The following is a 17394-nucleotide window of genomic DNA, read 5'->3' as shown; positions in this document are numbered from 1 at the left end:
AGCAGGATCGACCGAAAGAACGCACGGAAGAACAAAGCCGGATCGAGAGAAAGAAGGATCGACCGAAAGAACGCACGGAAGAACAAAGCCGAATCGAGAGAAAGAAGGATCGACCGAAAGAACGCACGGAAGAACAAAGCCGAATCGAGAGAAAGAAGGATCGACCGAAAGAACGCACGGACGAACAAAGCCGGATCGGCCGATTGAGAAATAGAAGCATTGGCCGAAAGAACACACGGACGGACAAACCCCCGATTGAGAAATATTTCGAGAGAAAGAAAGAACGCATGGACATCGGCACAAAGAAAACATGCAGGGAATGGCCGGAGCTGGTAGAATCGATCGCCGATATGCGATGATCGATTCAAGAAGACGATGATCGATTTCAAGGAGAAGATGATCGATTCAAGGAGAAGATGATCGATTCATGGAGAAGATGATCGATTCAAGGAGAAGAAGCGCGCTCTTACCTGCATTTCGACAAGCGGCTTCCAGCGCCAAGCCGCGGCGGCGCACACAGCTTCTCCAAAACAAATAGAACCCTTTTAAGCGGGAGAAAATCTAGTCCAGACACGTGTAACGAAGAGGGACGGCTGAGATCGCGCTAAGAATATTCGTAAGGGTGAAGGATTCCTGAGATATTCGCTCTAGATTCTGTTAAGCATATTCCTCTATGTTTAAAATTCGATTACAGTAAAACGTTGTCTGGTGAAAACCAAGCCTCGCTACTCCACTCGCGATGATCGTGGCCAGCGTACTCCACATAGCGCTTCCTGCTGCATCCGCGATCATCCCTGTCGATCACGGTGCTAGAATAGTAGTAATCACGCTCGGCTCCGTCAAAGTAAATGTACCTCTCGTGACGTTCGTCCTTGTATCCAGAATGGTACTCGACCTGCCGTCGCCTCCACAGATCATCCGCATAAGGATCTCTTTCCCAATTGAGATGATCTCCTTGCATGCCATCGTCACTCTTCCGCCGATGCCAGTGATCACTCTTCCGGGGCCTGGAGCATGGTTGACACCGCCTCTCGTCGATGGACTCATCTCTTTCTCGCAGAGAATGGCCTCTCTCCCGACGTATGGAACAAAGATGTCGCTCCTCGGTTGAGCACTCTCTTTCCCGACGCATAGAGTGACGCTCCCCCTCAGTTGAGCACTCTCTTTCCCGCCGCATAGAGTGACGCTGCATCTTGCCGAAAGAACGATCTCTTTCCCCCTCAGTTGAGCACTCTCGCCGCATAGAGTGACGCTGCATCTCGCCAAAAGAACCCTCTCCTTCCCAACGAGCGGACTCCAGCCGCCTGCGGTCGATAGTAGGATGTTCTCTGGAGCTCGAGTATCCCTCCTGCTTTGGACTTGCTCCATGACCACTACGGTTTCTCTCCGTTTGTCCCTGCTGCCTAAAGCTCAAATCCTTCTTACGCGCAAAGCTGAGAGCTGTACCACCAAGTTTGATAGGATGCTCCAGCGCAAGCACCGCTTCCGTAGCAGCAACCGAGTAGAAGTTGATGAAGGCTTTGTCGCCCGTCTGAAAAAACTTCTTCAGCAGCTCCTTGCCGTATTCTCTGACCGAGCTGTTCGATGCAAACGTCCTGTCCAGCAACTCGCACAAAGCTCCCTTGACTAAATCTCCTGGAAGCTTGGGAAGGCCCGACACTCTGATTGCATCCGTCTTCTCGTCGTTGACAACGCCACTGGTTTTGTTGACAGCACCCGGTCGGCAGTAATCGGCGTGTCGGAAGATTCGAAGCGGCAAACCTCCGAGAAGGAACTTGTCCGGCTCGTCAACGTAGACGTCCATGATGGCATCCGCGGCAGCCTCGGAGCTGCAGTACACAACAGCGTTGGGCCACCGGGAGATACAAACCTTGCAGCTCTCGTCTGGTTTGATCTCTCGGAGGAGGCACTGGAAGAACATTTCCACGCTTCCAATATCATCTTCCGCGAGCAGATTGACCACCATTAGTTTCACGTTCGATAGTCTTGCGAGTGTTCTGTAAGACTTCGGTCTCTCCAGGCGAGTAGCGTGAGTGCTCGTCTTGTCGAGCGACTCCAGCGCGAGTTCTCCAGTGTTAGTCCGACCATTGCAGTCCTTGGCGGAAAACGTTTTGCTTTCTTGAGGAAGGTCTTCAGCCGCCCCGAGTTGAGGAGCAACATTATCGGACCCGGGAGAACATACGATCTCAAGACCCTTGATTCCCGGCTCTTTTGCAGCCTCCTCGATATCATTTTTCACGTTTCCAAGCTCGACCGGCCAGTTCAATCTTTCAGCTTCGATGAGAGGCTCCACTTTATCTCTCGGCGCTGTGTTGCTGCGACAGAGGAAGGAACCCATGGAGATGGAGTCCAGAGACCTGTTTTTACCACACCTGTAGAATATCAAATCTGCCACGACCTCCGACCCCATACCCAAAAGTGCATCCGTCCCCTCGGGAGAAATATCCATCGAGTCGATGATCTCGCCAACTTCCTCTTCCGGCAAGATTTTCTTGAAGTGTTGCTTGAGGCTATTCTCCGTCCAGTCTTTGCTCGGTCCCCGAAAGTATACGAGCAAATCTCCGCACCTCTGAGACAGAAAGTCCATGGAGAGAATTTCCATAGGCGAGTAAAGCCTTCGAATATCGAGCTCCTTCTCCTTGACGTAAGGCGGGCTCAACATGCAAGCCTCGAAGAAGAGCTCAGCCACCACCCCTGATACGAACTTAAACTCTGCAGCATTCCCGTCGCGTGAAACCATGACGAGCTCAGCCTCTTCCGGAACAGCCTCAAATCGGCCATGAACCAGTGCCTTTAGATCCGATAGCTCGCAGCTCTTTGGAACATCTTCAGCAACTATCTTCCACTCGTAAGCTTGACGAACCGGAACTGGTGGTGGAAATCCTGGTGGAAAGCCAGTATCACAAGACTCCTGTTCCATATCACAAGTATCCTCGAGCTCTTTCAGCTCTTGAAACTCCTGTAAGCCCCCAAGATCCCGTAAGTCCCCGAGCTCCAGCAACTCCTCATCCTCTAGCATAGAAGTTGACGCAAAGTTTGCAAAGCTTTCCTGCCCGTCCTTGTGATGCTCTTCGGCAGAAGTCGAAGGCAAAGCGAGCATGGGAATGTTCTCCTGGACGTTCCTGTGTGCTTCATGCGAGGCATCCAAGTTTTCAGCATCCTGCTCGGCCTCCTCCTCGCCCAGCCGTGGCTTGAATCGAGAGCATCTCGTCAAAGGAGCAACTCGCTTCCTCTTTTTCCCGATTCGAGTCAGCGGCCAGGACGCTTGTTGCAAGAGTGGTCTCGGAGCAGCGACACGCGCCACCTTGTTCTCGACGCATCTCTTCAAAAGGAGAACCTCACGTATCACAGGCTTGTAGCCCCTGGCTTGGATCGTTTCCAGGTTTCCCTGGTATTCCTACGAAGAAAGAAAAGAAAGAGAGCTAGACGTGAAAAACGAAGACAAAGAAGAAGAGACGAACCTCTAGAGCCCTGGCAGCGCCAAGCCGGACACTTTCCTCGTCAAACAAGCTCTTTATCGGCTCTCCGGGAGCGATGGCATACCTCCGCCTGAACGCCGCCTCGTTGAGCTCCATTCCCCTAAAGATCCTCGCTATGCGATCGATTTGCTCCATCCCTACGAAATCCGGCAGCTTTACGACCCAGATTTCCTTGCGTGCGCGAACTTACCCCGGGCAAGCATCTCACGATCGCGAGAAAGAACGCGAGCTCCAGCTCCGTGGGGTGGAAAGGCGGCAACCCTAAACTAGCACGCTAGTTCCGTACGCTCGTACTATTTTAAATTTTGGACAGCCGCGCGCCATATTTTCGTTAGACCCTTTTAAATCGCTTTCACGCATTTTCGGACAACTTAGCAAATTACGTTTAGAGATACTACCCATGCATATACGCCAGTTTGACCGAGAAATCCTCGTGATATACGCTGTATGGCATAGCTATCAATGGATCGATCAATAGCCAGTGTCGTATAGACGTACGCCGAGGGCGTGGTCTATTCCTTTGATCCCAAGATCATTCTTACCTATTGACATGGTTTTTACTCCATGCAAGAGGGGTCACTTTTCCAGATTTAATGTGATTGCCCAAGACAAGCTATGAATGTTCCTGGCTGTTCGTTAGTTTTTCGCTGTGAAATCCTACAAGAGTTTTCCCCTTTTCTTGACCAGCAGTACAGATTATACACTGTCAGTTTGAAAAATCTGTATATATGTGTATAAAATACAAACAGAACAGGGTCCTTGAAACTTTGATATCTTTTTCGTTGTGGCCTCTTTTTTCCTGATGTGTTTGAAGAGTGCTGGTGGAGTGAATTGAGTGGAGCAGTCATCTTTTTTGAAGGGGTCAGAAATAGCGACACAGACAACTCTTTTATGGGTGGTGTCCAAACACTTCTTCAGTAGAGGAGCAAGAGTTTTCTTTCATGACAGCTTCGCTCCAAGTATATATACATAAAATATTTCAGGAATTTATATGATATAATCTGTGGATGGATCGTTCGTCGGTGTTTGCTGCGTGAAGACCAAAAGAGGAGAAATTAGCTGTGCGTTTGTGTAAGGGGATGTGACACTTTGGTTGGGTGTTTTTGGTCGTGGGCCGGTCTTTGAAAGCCTTGCAGTGCTCGCAGCTCTGATATATCCTGTTGAGATGTTGAGCTGTTTGGAGCCTGTGTGTCGCGTTACGGACATTGAAGCTAGAGCTCTTCCATTCCATAGAAAATCCGGCTGAGCGCGTTCACAGTAGTCTCCATAATGCTGTTTGACAAAACGTATCATCGTTAAAGAAATCAACTATATGATTCCTGATTTCAAAGGTTTCTGGACCTGGATTTGACTGAAGAGTCAAAAAGTAGTGCGTTTTCCCTGGAAGATAAATAGCCAGACTACCGACCTTTCTGCAGCGAAACAGAGCGATGGTGCTATAATATGTGGGGAACCCAGAGGTTGACAGCGGCCAGATTGATCCTGGCGTACGATCTCTGTGTACGAGCATCACCCCCATGTTTCCTTGAACAGCAGCAGCAAAACAAAGTCGCATTCTCGCCACTATGAAACAAGTATCTTGTGGTGGTGCATGATCACGAATCCTTAAGTTTTGGTTTAGTGGAATCTCCCAAGGATTTGATTATTCCGTGCAACCGGGCGTACCACAGATCCTGGAATTGCTCCATGATTACTGTGGGTGGTGGTGGCCTCATTAAAAACAAGACTTTGGATGTTTTCACTTCAAGCTCTGGCTCCAAAGTTGACAACGAGTTTGTTGTTTGTTGTCTGCACGGCAGGGCAGCAGGACATTCCACTTTGCTGCGACGCTGGAGGCTCGCAAAAGCGCCCGAATATTCGCCTGCCACCTTGTTTCAAGGGCTTTGCTTTCGCGTTGTTGTTTATCGAGAAAGGGGGGATCAATCCCTTTGTCGGAGCGCAATGATTATCAACACATGATCAGCAGCATTATTCAACATTTGTGGTGCACATGGAAAATAAAAGAGAGTAAAATTGAGTTGGAAAACCAAAATGCATGCAACAAAGAGCAAATGCTTGCTGGCTCGCCCCTTGTTTCAAGTACAAGCAGTTGCCCTAGTTTCTCATGTTTACTATTAATTTTGCATTAGAGGATTACTATAAGTAGATGACCATTTCTTTTACTCCTACTCTGAGAATGGAAAGGTGGCCTAGGTTGAATTGCGCGGGATTCTCGCCACCCGGCAAAATCTAGTCACGCTGGCCTAGATTCGCCGTGCTTGATGATAACCATGCATCGGAATGCCCATGCTAATTCCATCCCTAACAATGATTATGTTCGCATTAGCAACTTATCTAGAAGACGAGGTTGGTAGGGGCACAACATTAAATGAGTTTGTGATTTGTCAACCTCTCAAGAAAGAGCATTGCACAAATGCTTTTCACGTTTCGGTTCATATTAAGTTGTCATAGTAGATAGAGATATTGTTTAGTCATGGGATTAGACAATGGATTTTCTAGCAATTAACACAACTATTTGTTCTTAGCACAAGGAAAGAATGGAGATGTTGATAGTTTTAAAAGAGAGAGGCCATGTGCATGTGGTTCATGACTATTGATCATGAGGTATCGGTCAAAGAGCAACAGGTTACAACACAGAGAGTGAAAACAAAATGAAGAACTTTCAGCCACACATCAATTTCTACCAACTGGATTTTGCATTTCCACTGAAGAAGCAGAAGTGAGAACTGGCATATGTATGGTCATTTGAGCTGGCAGAAAGTATGAATATGCCTTGGATGCTTCTGTGCCTCTAGAGCTCTATGATGTTCAAGTTGATGATGATGATGGTGAATGATGGTGGAGTGGATTTGGAGAGGGGTTGAGATAACTGACTTGACTGCTGGTGGTGCTCTGGTTCCTTCTGCTGCTGTGGTGATGGTGTTGTTGTTGGATGGCTGGCTGGAGCTCTCTCCTTTGAGCTCTTTTAGTCCCTTTCAGCTATCTACTTAAAAAACTTTAAATAAATTCTTACAGGGACAGGGCTGAACATTCAGCTACTTACCTAGGTAGTGAGGATAGTAAAATGGGGTGGAGGGATTTCTCACAGCCTGGGCCTATCTATCCCTTCTCTTGATCAATCAGAAGCTGCATTTGAAAATCCTCAATTCATGATCATTCCCAATCCAATCTTCCAGGAAGAGTGCTAGCCAGTTGTGTGAGAACAAGCTCCCCCCTCTTCTCTCCTCCCTTTCCAGCACACACTTGATATGGAAGATGGGATCCAGGCTTGGTGGTGCAGCAGGGAGGGGAGGAGCTAAAGCAAAAGAGGGGTATGCTCAGGTGGAGGAACAGAGCACATTGAGAAGCACAAACCTTGAGGGGAAGGGGCGGCAGCTGGAGCAGCAGCAGTGGTGGTGTCTTTTCGTTTTCTCCTTGCTTGACATTTATATTTTTTTGTTTTCTTGCTTCTCCTTGCCCAGGGAAGTGCTTGATGATTTTTGTATGAAAACAGCAAAGATGGCAGTGGTGGGCAGGCCTTTTGTAGTACCATGGACACACACTGTGGTGGTGGAGGTGGTGGTGGTGGTGGACTGCATTTCTAGAGTAGTATAGTTGTTGGCATCTCCTTGTTCTTCTCCTTTTGTTCTTGTTCTTTCTCCTTTCTCTCATTCATTAGGTGCACCAATAAGCAAAGCCAAAGGCCGTTCAAAGGAAAAGAATCAAAAAGGAGAAGAGGGAAGGAGAAGCGGAAGTGTCAAACCTTGCACACACACTGGTTTTTATTTTCCCTGGGCATAGTTTTTTTCTTGAGTCTTTATATTGCTTTTCGCGGCTGCTGCTGCTGCTGCTGCTGCTGATGGATGGCTTGCTGGCTGGCCGGGAAATGGTTTTGGGTTCGTTGGGCTGCTGCTGGTGATCTATCAATTCTGCTCCTATCTCAAGAACAGAACCGAAAAAGCCAACACCAGCCACTTGATTGATGATTGGGAAGAAGAAGAAGCACAAGAAGAGACAACACGCATTCATTTCTCAAATGATTCTTCTCCTGTGGGTTGGATTCAAGGGATTCAGCTGGAAGATCAGCATCATCATTGATTCATGTGGGTGGGATCGTGAAAGCAAGGGGAAATTGGATTTGTGGCATGGTCAGCCTCCCCTCAACGCAAATGCTCCATAGGTAGCAGCAGCAGTAGTACACACTCAAAAAGTCAGTAGCATCACTAGGATCAGCAAAAGCATTCTTTTGGTGGGGTGGGGTGGGGAGGACTTATGCATGGCTGATCAAGGCACCGCCAGTGCAATTGTCCCACTTGTGGTTGCAGCAGCATCATCGTCCTCAGCAGGATTGACATCACCAGCATCAGGGGCAGCAGCAGCAGCAACGCCACCGCCGCCGCCAACACTTGAGATCGAACAACAGCAGCCGCAACAGCAGCAGCAGCAGCAGCAGCAGCAACTCGAGGCCTTGGACAGCAGCCGGGGTGGAGGCGGGGGAAGCCGGGAATACAGGAAGGGCAACTGGACGCTCCAGGAGACGATGATCCTCATCCAGGCCAAGAAGATGGACGACGAGAGGCGGCTCAAGGGCGGGGACAAGGAGAAAGGCAAATCGGCCGAGTTCCGGTGGAAATGGGTGGAGAACTTCTGCTGGAGGAAAGGGTGCCAGCGCAGCCAGAACCAGTGCAACGACAAGTGGGACAATCTTCTCCGGGACTACAAGAAGGTGAGGGAGTTTGAGTCCAAAGTGATGGCCGGATCATCCTCTTCGGCTGCTGCTGCTGCTGCTGCTGGGGCTGCTCCCGTGGTGAATCAAAAGAGCTACTGGCAGCTGGAGAAGCACGAGAGGAAAGAGCGAGGGCTGCCGTCAAACATGATCATCCAGGTTTACGAGGCCCTTCACGAAGTTGTGGACAAGAGACCACGGCCTCTGCTGCAGCAGCAGGCTCAGGCTCAGGTTCAGGTTCAACAGCAGGTTCAGCAGCCGTTCCCGCAGCAGATTCCCCTTCACCCCCAACAACAACAGCAACAAATCCATCAACTCCACCAACACCAGCAACATCACCATCAACAACAACATATTTTTTCTCAAGTTCACTTGCCTGGACCAAGTAGTGCTGCTGCTGGAGTTCCACTCCAACAAGCTACAGGTATCTCTTTTTGCATCTTATGCTTTTTGCTTGGAATTTTCTTTGCATGATGAACGCTAAACATTGTTTGACCTCCACCACTTTGGTTTTCTTCTTTTCCCTCCTCCAGAGGTTTCGAAGAGCACCGAGAGCGAAGGCAGCGAAATGGAGCGATCGCCGTCGGGGAAGCGTCGCAAAGTTTCCCGAGAACAAGGCTTGGCCCCGACGGTGTCAAAGAGCGCCTACGAGCTCTCGCAAACGCTGCTAGCCTGCGAAGAGAAAAAGGATAAGCGTCACAGGGACTTGCTTGGACTCGAGGAACGCAAGCTCGGCTTGGAAGAGGCCAAGACCGAGATCAGCCGCCAAGGCATGGAAGGACTCATCGCGGCCGTCAACAATCTCGCCAATGCGATCCTCACGCTCGTCTCAGATCGACAGCAACCTCCAGGCTGACTGCTCTAATCTCGTTTCCTTCTTTCTTTCTTGTTGATTATTCTTACCTGACCACCGGCCGCCACTCGAAGATTAATTTTTTCTTTTTCTTTTCCGTGATTTTTTCCCTGAAATTTTTTTCTCAGCCTGTCGGCTGAACTGCTGTATCTTTAACCGTTTTTCTTTAATTTCTTCCGCGTTGTTCCTCTGTAAGATCTGGAAAAAAAAGAGAGACGAGGTTACATCCTCTCGATGGTTACCACTGTTTTTTGCTTCATAACTACGTGAAAAAAGTGCCCACCAACGAGAGGTTACTATCAGACCAAGGTACACATGATGAGTATGACTGCCTTCGATTGAGCAGCAATCCTGGAAAAAAAGAGAGAAGGAATTGACGGATGTCTACTCCTCTAGACTGAGGGAAAATAGTACCTCACACGTTGAAACGAAAGAGCATCACGTCGCCTTCCTGTACAACGTAGTCTTTGCCTTCTGATCTTAGCTGTGCAATTAGCACATATGAAAATTCAGCGGGTCAGAACTGTGGCAAAAAGAAAAAGCAAGCAAGGCTCACCAGTCCCTTCTCTCTCGCGGCCTGTAGCGAGCCAACCGATACGAAATCTTTGTAGGCAACCTGCACGGGAGAACGCAAGACTTCAAGATTTGAGGAAACGAATCCTTTCCTCCAAATTACCGTCTCAGCTCTTATGAATCCACGCTCAAAATCCGAATGTATTACGCCCGCTGCTTGGGGCGCAGTCATGCCTGTGATGTGTCAATGACGAGCTCTCCACTCACCATCTTGTTAAGCAAAAAAGCCTGTCAAAAGTACCTGACTTGATCGTCCATGCCTTGGTCTCCTGCATATCAGTGTGAGAAGGTTTAGGATTCGTTCGTATACCACTAGCACATGAACCTTTTCTCCGGTGGTGAAGTACGTCCGTAATCCCAGAAGGCTGTAAGTTGCTTTAACAAGAGATCCAAGTCCACCTTCAGCTGCTCCAAGTGACTCCAAAAACTCTTTCCTCTCCTTGGCATCAAGTTCCGCAAGCTCCGATTCTACCTGATTAGAGAAGAAAAGACAAAGAAAATATCAGAGCCTAAAAAATGGAATACGAAAGACGTACACACGAAAACAATGAAATAATGCATACACAATTCCATGAGGAGGAGAGAATTACTTGAGCAGAAACAACCACTGCTTCGGAGCCGAGATCAGCAGCTGTCTTCACAACCCTCTGAACGTACTCGTTTTTAGAAGGGTCTCCGAGGTCTGTCTCAGCTACGTTGGCAGCATATATAACGGGTTTCATCGTGAGTAGACACAACTGTTGGACTTGTTTCCTCTCATCGTTGGAAAGGTCGACGGTTCTTGCGGCCTTTCCAGCCAGTAAAGCCTCGTTTATCCTCTCTAGTGCAGCAGCTTCCATATCTTCCTGAAAAACCGCGTTATCCTTCATAGGATTGTTTTACCCATGCGAACCTTGGCTTTGGTTTGTGGATCTTTAGCTCTCCCCTTTTTAAGCTTCTCCAATCTTTTCTCGATCTGGACGAGAAAATCTCATTTAGATGACAACAAAACTTGCAACTTGAGGTTAGACCTGTGCGATATCAGAAAATGCAAGCTCCAAGTTGATAATGTCAATGTCTGCCTCCGGATCAACTTTCCCATTGACATGGAGGATGTCCGAGTCGTCGAAACACCTCACAACCTGCCGAAAGCACACAGTGAAAGGGAAATGAAGAGAAAAGAGAGAAACAATATTTAAGAGCGAAAAAAAGAAAATGGAGAAAGGAAACTTACCTGGACAATCGAGTCAACTTCACGTATGTGCTGAAGAAACTTGTTACCAAGGCCCTACACGATCACACAATGGATAGTTATTGAACTGGTTGTTTGTGTCACTAGAAAGTGGAAAAAAAAAAAAACTCTTACCTCACCTTTACTCGCACCTTTGACGAGCCCAGCAATGTCCACAAACTCCATGCTAGCGGGCACAGTTTGCTTGGAGCTACTTATATCGGTGAGCACGCTCAAGCGAGTATCTGGAACTGCCACAATTCCAACATTCGGTTCAATCGTGCAGAAGGGAAAATTCGCTGCCTGAGCTTTGGCATTCTCTACCTACAAAAACAAAGAGAAGAAATCCAAGATATAGCTAGCACTAGGCAAGTAAGAAACAAAAACAAGAAGAAACCACCAGCCTAGACACATTTTAAATTCTGCTTACGTACCAGAGCATTGAAGAGCGTGGATTTGCCGACATTAGGGAGCCCTACGATGCCGGAGCGCAAGCTCATGCTGATCTTGGAGGACATTCCTCGCCGGAACAGCCATAGGGCGTGCTGGCGCGGGAAAAGCCCCACATTGCCACCAATTCCTGGAGAAATCCATAGCGACACCGATGACGATGTCAGGGACGAGGAGGAAGAGAAGAATGCCACCGCTGGCCTAGCGCCAAGTAATCTAGGCATCCCTCCCTCCAGAAGAAAACCTTGGGGGTTTATCTCTATCCCTAGGTCCGGGGTTCGAATCCCGGGAAAGCCAACCACGAGGTGGTTTGTGTTCGAATCCGGGGAACGCCGCTTTAAGAAACCTCAATTGTTTTAAAATCCCAAAGCCTGGTATCTCTGGAACAAGGAAATTATTCTACCATGTGGAAGCGTCAAATTTTTCAACTCGTTGTCACAGTGGTGTTGATCGATCCTCGTGAAATAAAGAGCTTGTGAGACTTACACTGGAAATATTTTTTTCATAGACGTCTGTAAGAACTGTACACAGGATTTTAGCACTGGATGCTCGATTTGTATCGTTCTGTGGAGAGAAAAAAAAAAAAGAAGGAAAAAAGTAGTGTGTTGATCTGATCTCTCCCTGAAAGTTTAGAAGAAAGCTCGGCTGCCATAGAAGACCCTGGGCGTATTAGAACTAGTCAAGTTTCTCTTACCTCCACCGCTGCTCTCACCACTCCTCTCGGAGCCACTGCTAGAGTTGTTGTTGTCATTCGTGTTCTTGGTGTCTTTGCTGTTAGTCGTCTCCGAGGAGGCGGCCTCGTCCAGCTTGATCAATCCGTTCTCGTCCACCGGGAGCTGCATCTTTGCAAGAGCGTCGGAGAATTGCTGCATGCTCCTGGTGTACATGTCCATGATCTCCTGCTGCATTATCCTCGGCTCCGGCTGGATCACAGGCTTGCTCACGAAACCAAACTTTGCGGCCTCCTCGTCCCTCATTACTCCGCCCTGTCCACCACCGCCGAGCTCCGCAGCTCTGCCATGTTTCTCCTCGTCCGCCTTGCTGATGGAGAGATCCTCCTTCGGCTTCGAGCTGGGAGTGGGAGTTACGCCGTTACTGACGGACGATTCCAGCAACGATGGGCTCGCCGGAACGTCTAGCTGCTTGAGTCCGGGCTTGGAGATGTTTTCCTTCTCACCGCCGCAAGCTGCTGGAGCCGAGAAGAGTTTATCCGTCCCTTGTTCTACCACCGACTGCTCGTCGTCCAGCTCCGGAACTTCATCTTCCGACCGCGCCTCCTCCGCTGCTAAACTCTTCCTCACAGCCGAGCAGTCGAGCTTGAGAAACGGAGGACCTGTGTAGATACCATCGTCCTTGGCAGCCGCTTCCACATTCTGTTTCCTCTGGATGAAATCCGAGACGAGCTCCTCGTCCTCCCGAGCGTCGGCAAGGTCCGCAAAAGCCACCACCTTGGAGTCTATGCCGTCGAGGCTGCTGGCCGAGAGGTTCGAGGTGGTGGAGTTGCACACCGTCACCTCGCAATCGTTGCTTTCTTCTGGGCTTGCCTTGTCACCGAGCTTCGTGATCTCTTCAAACTTGAGACTCATGGTGATGCTTCCTGCCGGTGAGTGGAACAGCTCCGTGGACGAGAGCTCAAACTCGTTAAACTCCTTGTCTTTCCCGACCAGTGTGGACAGCGGTATGGTGACTGCCCCCAGAAGCTGGTCCTGGAGATAGTCGCGCATCTTGCTGGCCATCCACACCTCGCACCTCAAAGCACGGTCACTTTGCACGAGAGAAGTGCAAAACTTCTGGTTGAAAACTGGATCTTTACCTCCTTTGTCGACCACCTCCGTGTAGAACGCTGTTGGCCCGCTCCCGCCGGCGGCGTCGTTGAGCGATAGCTTGGCGTACACGTCCTGCTTGGCGTAAATGCAAATGTTGTGGAGGTTGCGAGCTTGGTGAACTTCCACTTCCAGAATGCCGCCAGCAGCGCTGGCGGGAGCACCGTTTGCAGCAGCCTGGCCCCGCACGGGCGGGTGCTCGGCGGTGAAAGGAGCAAAACCATTCGGAAACTCGGACGACGCCATCGCTCACAGCTAGAAAAGCAAGAAAAACACTAGAGCTCTCAGACACAAGAGATGGTTTGGACAGAGAAGAAGCGCTTCAAGAGCGTTACGAAGGGATATTGCGGAGATAAAGCTCACGGCTCAAAAAGGAAAAGCTGGAGACCCGAGCAGAAAAACTAGACTAGAAAACAGTTTTTTAGATTCGTCTAGCACAGGAAGCTGCCACAGTGACCCCTGAAGACCATGAATATGTCATAAGGAGACGTGTAGCGTTTAAACAAAGACCAGACGAGGCTCCGGGAAAAAAGAATTGAAAAAAAAACGACTCAACAGTGAAACCATGTAGCCTCTCGCTCGGCCAGAGGAAATCTCGCTGCCTAGACCGCCACAGGAGGCACTGCTAACCCTACAATCGTGTTCTCTGGGGAACAGGAGACGAATTTCGCAGCTCTCGACTCGACTCTCTAGGATCGAGCACAAACCTCGGGAAACCGCCGTCGCGCAGGAGGGAAATCCACGCCGGCCACCGAAATGTGAGGCGAATTTGAGAGCGCGCGCATCCAATCGCGAGGAACACGAGCGCCCGCCAGAAGCGAGAGAAGTAGAAATGGAAATAGGGGTTTTGTTCTTCCCCAGTGAGCAACGTCTTTGACCATCCGTCAGTCATATCAACCCCTTTGACTAAAGTAGGATATTCCGCTCAAAAGAAAGCGGTGTTGGATCGTCAATATTTAGTGACGTGTTGGCTCCTTTTTTATATTAAAATCCCATATATATATATATATATATACTTGTTATTTACAGTAATTTTTGGTTTGCTTAAGCAAACGATTGGGATGGTAGTGGATATATTTAAAATATATTTAAATATTTTCGAATATTCTACCATCTAACGGTTGTTATTCATTTAAATTAATTTTGTATTTATAATTTATAAACATGTTTATAATCTATAAGCTTTCTTAAACCCTTTATAGTATATTCTTTTTTATTCTATCATCTAATGTTTGATATGCAATCTTGTGTTTATAAATTACAAACATGCTTATAATAATAAACTTTATTTAATCAATTAAATTAATAAGTAATAATAAAATTACTACACGTAGCAATTTATTTAATATTATTTGTTCCTGTTGGTGTTTAACACGAAATCTTTGATTTTTTTAATCTAACGGTTCTGTTTAGGGAAATGACATTTAACTATCCTTCGCCTTGGATAAAACCATTCGAGACGACGACGCCGTCACCCTGGAAGATCCTGCCAGCACGAGAACGATGGAAGTGTGGACGAACCAGCCACGAGTCCAGTTCTACTCCGGTAACCAGATAGTGAGCATTCAAGGGAAAGGCGGGGCTGTCTACTCCAAATATGCTGGAGACTCGAGGCTTCCCCAACGCCAAACTTTCCCCGCGTGATCCTCAACCCGGAAGAAGTCTATAACCGTGTCATGGTTCATAGCTACTGCCTGATCACATAGAAACTTGTTAATATCATACATTCAAAGAAAGTTCTTGAGTTCTTACCTGAGCTCGTTACCAATCGAAGAGAACTAAGTTCAGCAGCTCCTTGTGAGCTGTCGGTCCTTTGAGAATCCAAGTGTGTTGAGGGACGAAGATTAACACTCCAGGAGATCATGTGTTGTATCGTTTGGTTCTAGGCCCGCCTCGGTCATTTCTTCCAAAAGCTTTCGAGCCAAGTCGGCTCGGCCCGACTTGCAGTAGCCCCCGATGAGAGTGTTGCAAGTCTCGATGTCTGGACAGCAGCCGAGCTTGGACATTCTCTGGACGAGCTCGTACGCGTCGTCCACCTTTGCGGCACTGCATAGCCACGAGATGACCACGTTAACCGTGGAGATCTCGGGTGCCGGACCAGCTGAAACCATAGCCTCGAAGACTTGAGTAGCTTCGTCCCACCTTTGGAGCCTCGACAGTCCAGAGAGAAGCCCGTTATACGACGAGACTGCCGCTGCAAAGCCTCTCTCGGACATTTTGTGAAGTAGCTGCTTGGCGTCGTCTGTTCTTCCCACCTGGCACAGTGATTCTACCAGCGCGTCCACGGCTGAGGAGCTCGGATTAAACTTACGGTCCCGCTTGTCAATCACTTGCTCCAGGACAGCAAGTGCCTTGTTGTGCTTGCTTGCTCTTGCCATGCCTTCGACAACTAAGTTGTAGATGAGAGCATCGTCGGTGCAGCCTCTAGCGGCCATAGAATCGAAGAGTTGTATGGCTCTCTCCGTGTGGTTTCCTTCAAAGAGCCCCCCAAGAACAGCGCTTAACGTATTGACTCTGGGAGGAAAGCCTTTGGATGCCATTTCTTCCACGAGCTCTACGACTTCCACCGCTCTCGATGTCTTGCAGTACTCGAGAATCAAGCTGGTGTACGTTGCCAAGTCGGGTGAGAACCCCTTGTCGACCAGCATGGAAAAAATTCGGCAAGCGTCCGCCATCCTGCCCAACGCAGCGTAACCATGGAACAGCGTGCTGTAAGTGACTGCGTTGGCCGCGGACACACCACTCTCCGGGATCGTCTGGAAAAGCTGGAATGCCTCGTCGACTTGGAAGCTCTTGCACAAACCATCTATCAGGCTGTTGTAGGTGATGATATCCGGTGCGCAGCCTGTTTCTCTCATCCGGTGGTAAAGCTGGCGCGCCTCCTCGATCCGCTTGGCCTTGCAAAGCCCATCGATAAGAATGTTGTGCGTGACAACGTTGGGCGGACAGTTCCTTCTTTCCATAAGCTGGAAGAGCTCATAGGCGTCGTCAACCTGACCTTGCTTGCAAAGCCCGTTTATAACCGTGCTGTAAGTCACGACGTTTGGCGAGCAGCCCCCCGTCACCATCTTCTCCAGAAGCTGCTGAGCTTCTCCGACCCTGTTCGCCTTGCAAAGTCCAGTGATCAAGATCGTGAAGGTGAAGACGTTTGGCACGCAGCCTTTCTCGATCATCACCTCGAGGAGCTTGTACGCGCTGTCGAGATCCTTGGCCTTGCAGAACCCGTTGATGACGAGATTGAACATTAGAACAGTCGGCGTGAAGCCCTTCGCGATCACCACTCCCAAAACTTTGGAGGCCAGCTCCACAGAGTTGTACTTGTTGCACAGCCTCTGGATGATGGTCTCGAAAGCGGCATCGCTGTTACCCATCCCACGCTGTATAACATCCTCGAGCACCCGAAATGCCTGTTCTTCGCTCCCAAACTTGCAGAGCCCATCGATCAGTGTGCTGAAAGTCACCGTGTCAGGAGCACAGCCTCTGGCGATCATCTCGCGGAGCATACCTTGGGCTTCATCGAACTTCCCAGCCTTGCAGAGCGCATGGACGAGCGCGGTGTAAGTCATCACGTCGGGAGCACAGTCCTTGGCCATGGCTCGAAAGTGCTCCAGCGCTTCCACCACACGACCTGCATCACACAGTCCCTTCATGAGAGTGGTGTGGACAACGGCATTGCCCTCAAACCCGTTGCTTTTCATCTCCTCGAGGAGCTGGATGGCGATGTCCAAATCACCGGCAGAGGAAAATCCCCGGATCAAGATGCCATACGTGAACTTGTTGGGCATACAAATCCTGGCCATGGCGTTGCGGAAGAGCGCCAGAGCTTCTTGACGGCGATTGAGCCGGCACAGCATGTCGAGAGCGCAGTTGCAGCTAAAGACATTGTGGCCGACTCGCGATCGCGCCCAATCGAAGAAGAGGAGGACGAGCTCCGGCTTGTCCATGCACTGCATCACTCTGCCAGCCTTGTCCGGCCCTAGATTCTCGACTCGCCCGGCCAGAGCATCGTCCAGATCATCTCCCGGCCTCACGGCATCGAGAGCTTCCAGGATCGGCTGCAAATCCATGGGAATGCTGGAGACCCTGTCGGGACGTCGCCATGGGGACTTGGGATTCTCGAACCGCGCCCTGTCGGGCCTTGGCGCCGGGATTTCTTGCTGCTGGGAAACCCTAGGAGATGGAGAAGAAGATGGATGTCCCAGCGCCGCATTGAGCTGGAAAGAGGAGGAGCATAGCCCTGTGGATGGCGAGGAGGGATTGAACGCCGAGGCGCGCAGTGGCAGCGCTGATGCTGCAGCCAT

At 49.4% G+C, this 17394-nt stretch overlaps 4 protein-coding genes across 5 annotated transcripts; 1 reads left to right on the top strand and 3 right to left on the bottom strand.

Moving 5' to 3' along the window:
• Positions 1-7032: 7032 nt before the first annotated feature.
• On the top strand, positions 7033-9232 carry LOC9636094 (SUN domain-containing protein 2). The gene is made up of 2 exons (XM_002967473.2): positions 7033-8608; positions 8718-9232. The coding sequence occupies exons 1-2, from the start codon at positions 7735-7737 to the stop codon at positions 9038-9040; spliced, it is 1197 nt and encodes a 398-aa protein (XP_002967519.1). The 5' UTR covers positions 7033-7734; the 3' UTR covers positions 9041-9232.
• Positions 9161-11513, bottom strand: LOC9636093 (ribosome-binding ATPase YchF). 2 transcript variants are annotated; one of them, XR_002992025.1, is made up of 13 exons: positions 11255-11513; positions 10956-11144; positions 10824-10877; positions 10621-10731; positions 10503-10565; positions 10201-10455; positions 9936-10082; positions 9852-9879; positions 9714-9784; positions 9594-9653; positions 9452-9521; positions 9321-9388; positions 9161-9235 (listed from the first exon to the last, which is right to left on the bottom strand). XR_002992025.1 is itself a non-coding variant. In XM_024672013.1 (12 exons), the coding sequence occupies exons 1-11, from the start codon at positions 11492-11494 to the stop codon at positions 9453-9455; spliced, it is 1287 nt and encodes a 428-aa protein (XP_024527781.1). In that variant the 5' UTR covers positions 11495-11513; the 3' UTR covers positions 9187-9388; position 9452. The 2 variants fall into 2 exon arrangements, 1 of the variants encoding a protein (XP_024527781.1); XM_024672013.1 differs by having other exon boundaries at positions 9187-9388.
• Positions 11514-11752: 239 nt separating this feature from the next.
• On the bottom strand, positions 11753-13924 carry LOC9636092. Its single transcript, XM_002967111.2, has 2 exons — positions 13801-13924; positions 11753-13348 (listed from the first exon to the last, which is right to left on the bottom strand). The coding sequence occupies exon 2, from the start codon at positions 13337-13339 to the stop codon at positions 11900-11902; it is 1440 nt and encodes a 479-aa protein (XP_002967157.1). The 5' UTR covers positions 13340-13348; positions 13801-13924; the 3' UTR covers positions 11753-11899.
• A 490-nt stretch (positions 13925-14414) lies between these two features.
• On the bottom strand, positions 14415-17394 carry LOC9632594 (pentatricopeptide repeat-containing protein At1g62670, mitochondrial). The gene is made up of 2 exons (XM_002967110.2): positions 14846-17394; positions 14415-14787 (listed from the first exon to the last, which is right to left on the bottom strand). The coding sequence occupies exon 1, from the start codon at positions 17392-17394 to the stop codon at positions 14938-14940; it is 2457 nt and encodes an 818-aa protein (XP_002967156.2). The 3' UTR covers positions 14415-14787; positions 14846-14937.

Source organism: Selaginella moellendorffii, unplaced genomic scaffold, assembly GCF_000143415.4.
Source record: "Selaginella moellendorffii unplaced genomic scaffold, v1.0 SELMOscaffold_8, whole genome shotgun sequence".
In the NCBI taxonomy this organism is placed as follows: Eukaryota; Viridiplantae; Streptophyta; class Lycopodiopsida; order Selaginellales; family Selaginellaceae; genus Selaginella; species Selaginella moellendorffii.
The sequence above is the reverse complement of the archived record's forward strand: the minus strand, read 5'-3'. Positions and strand labels throughout refer to the sequence as shown.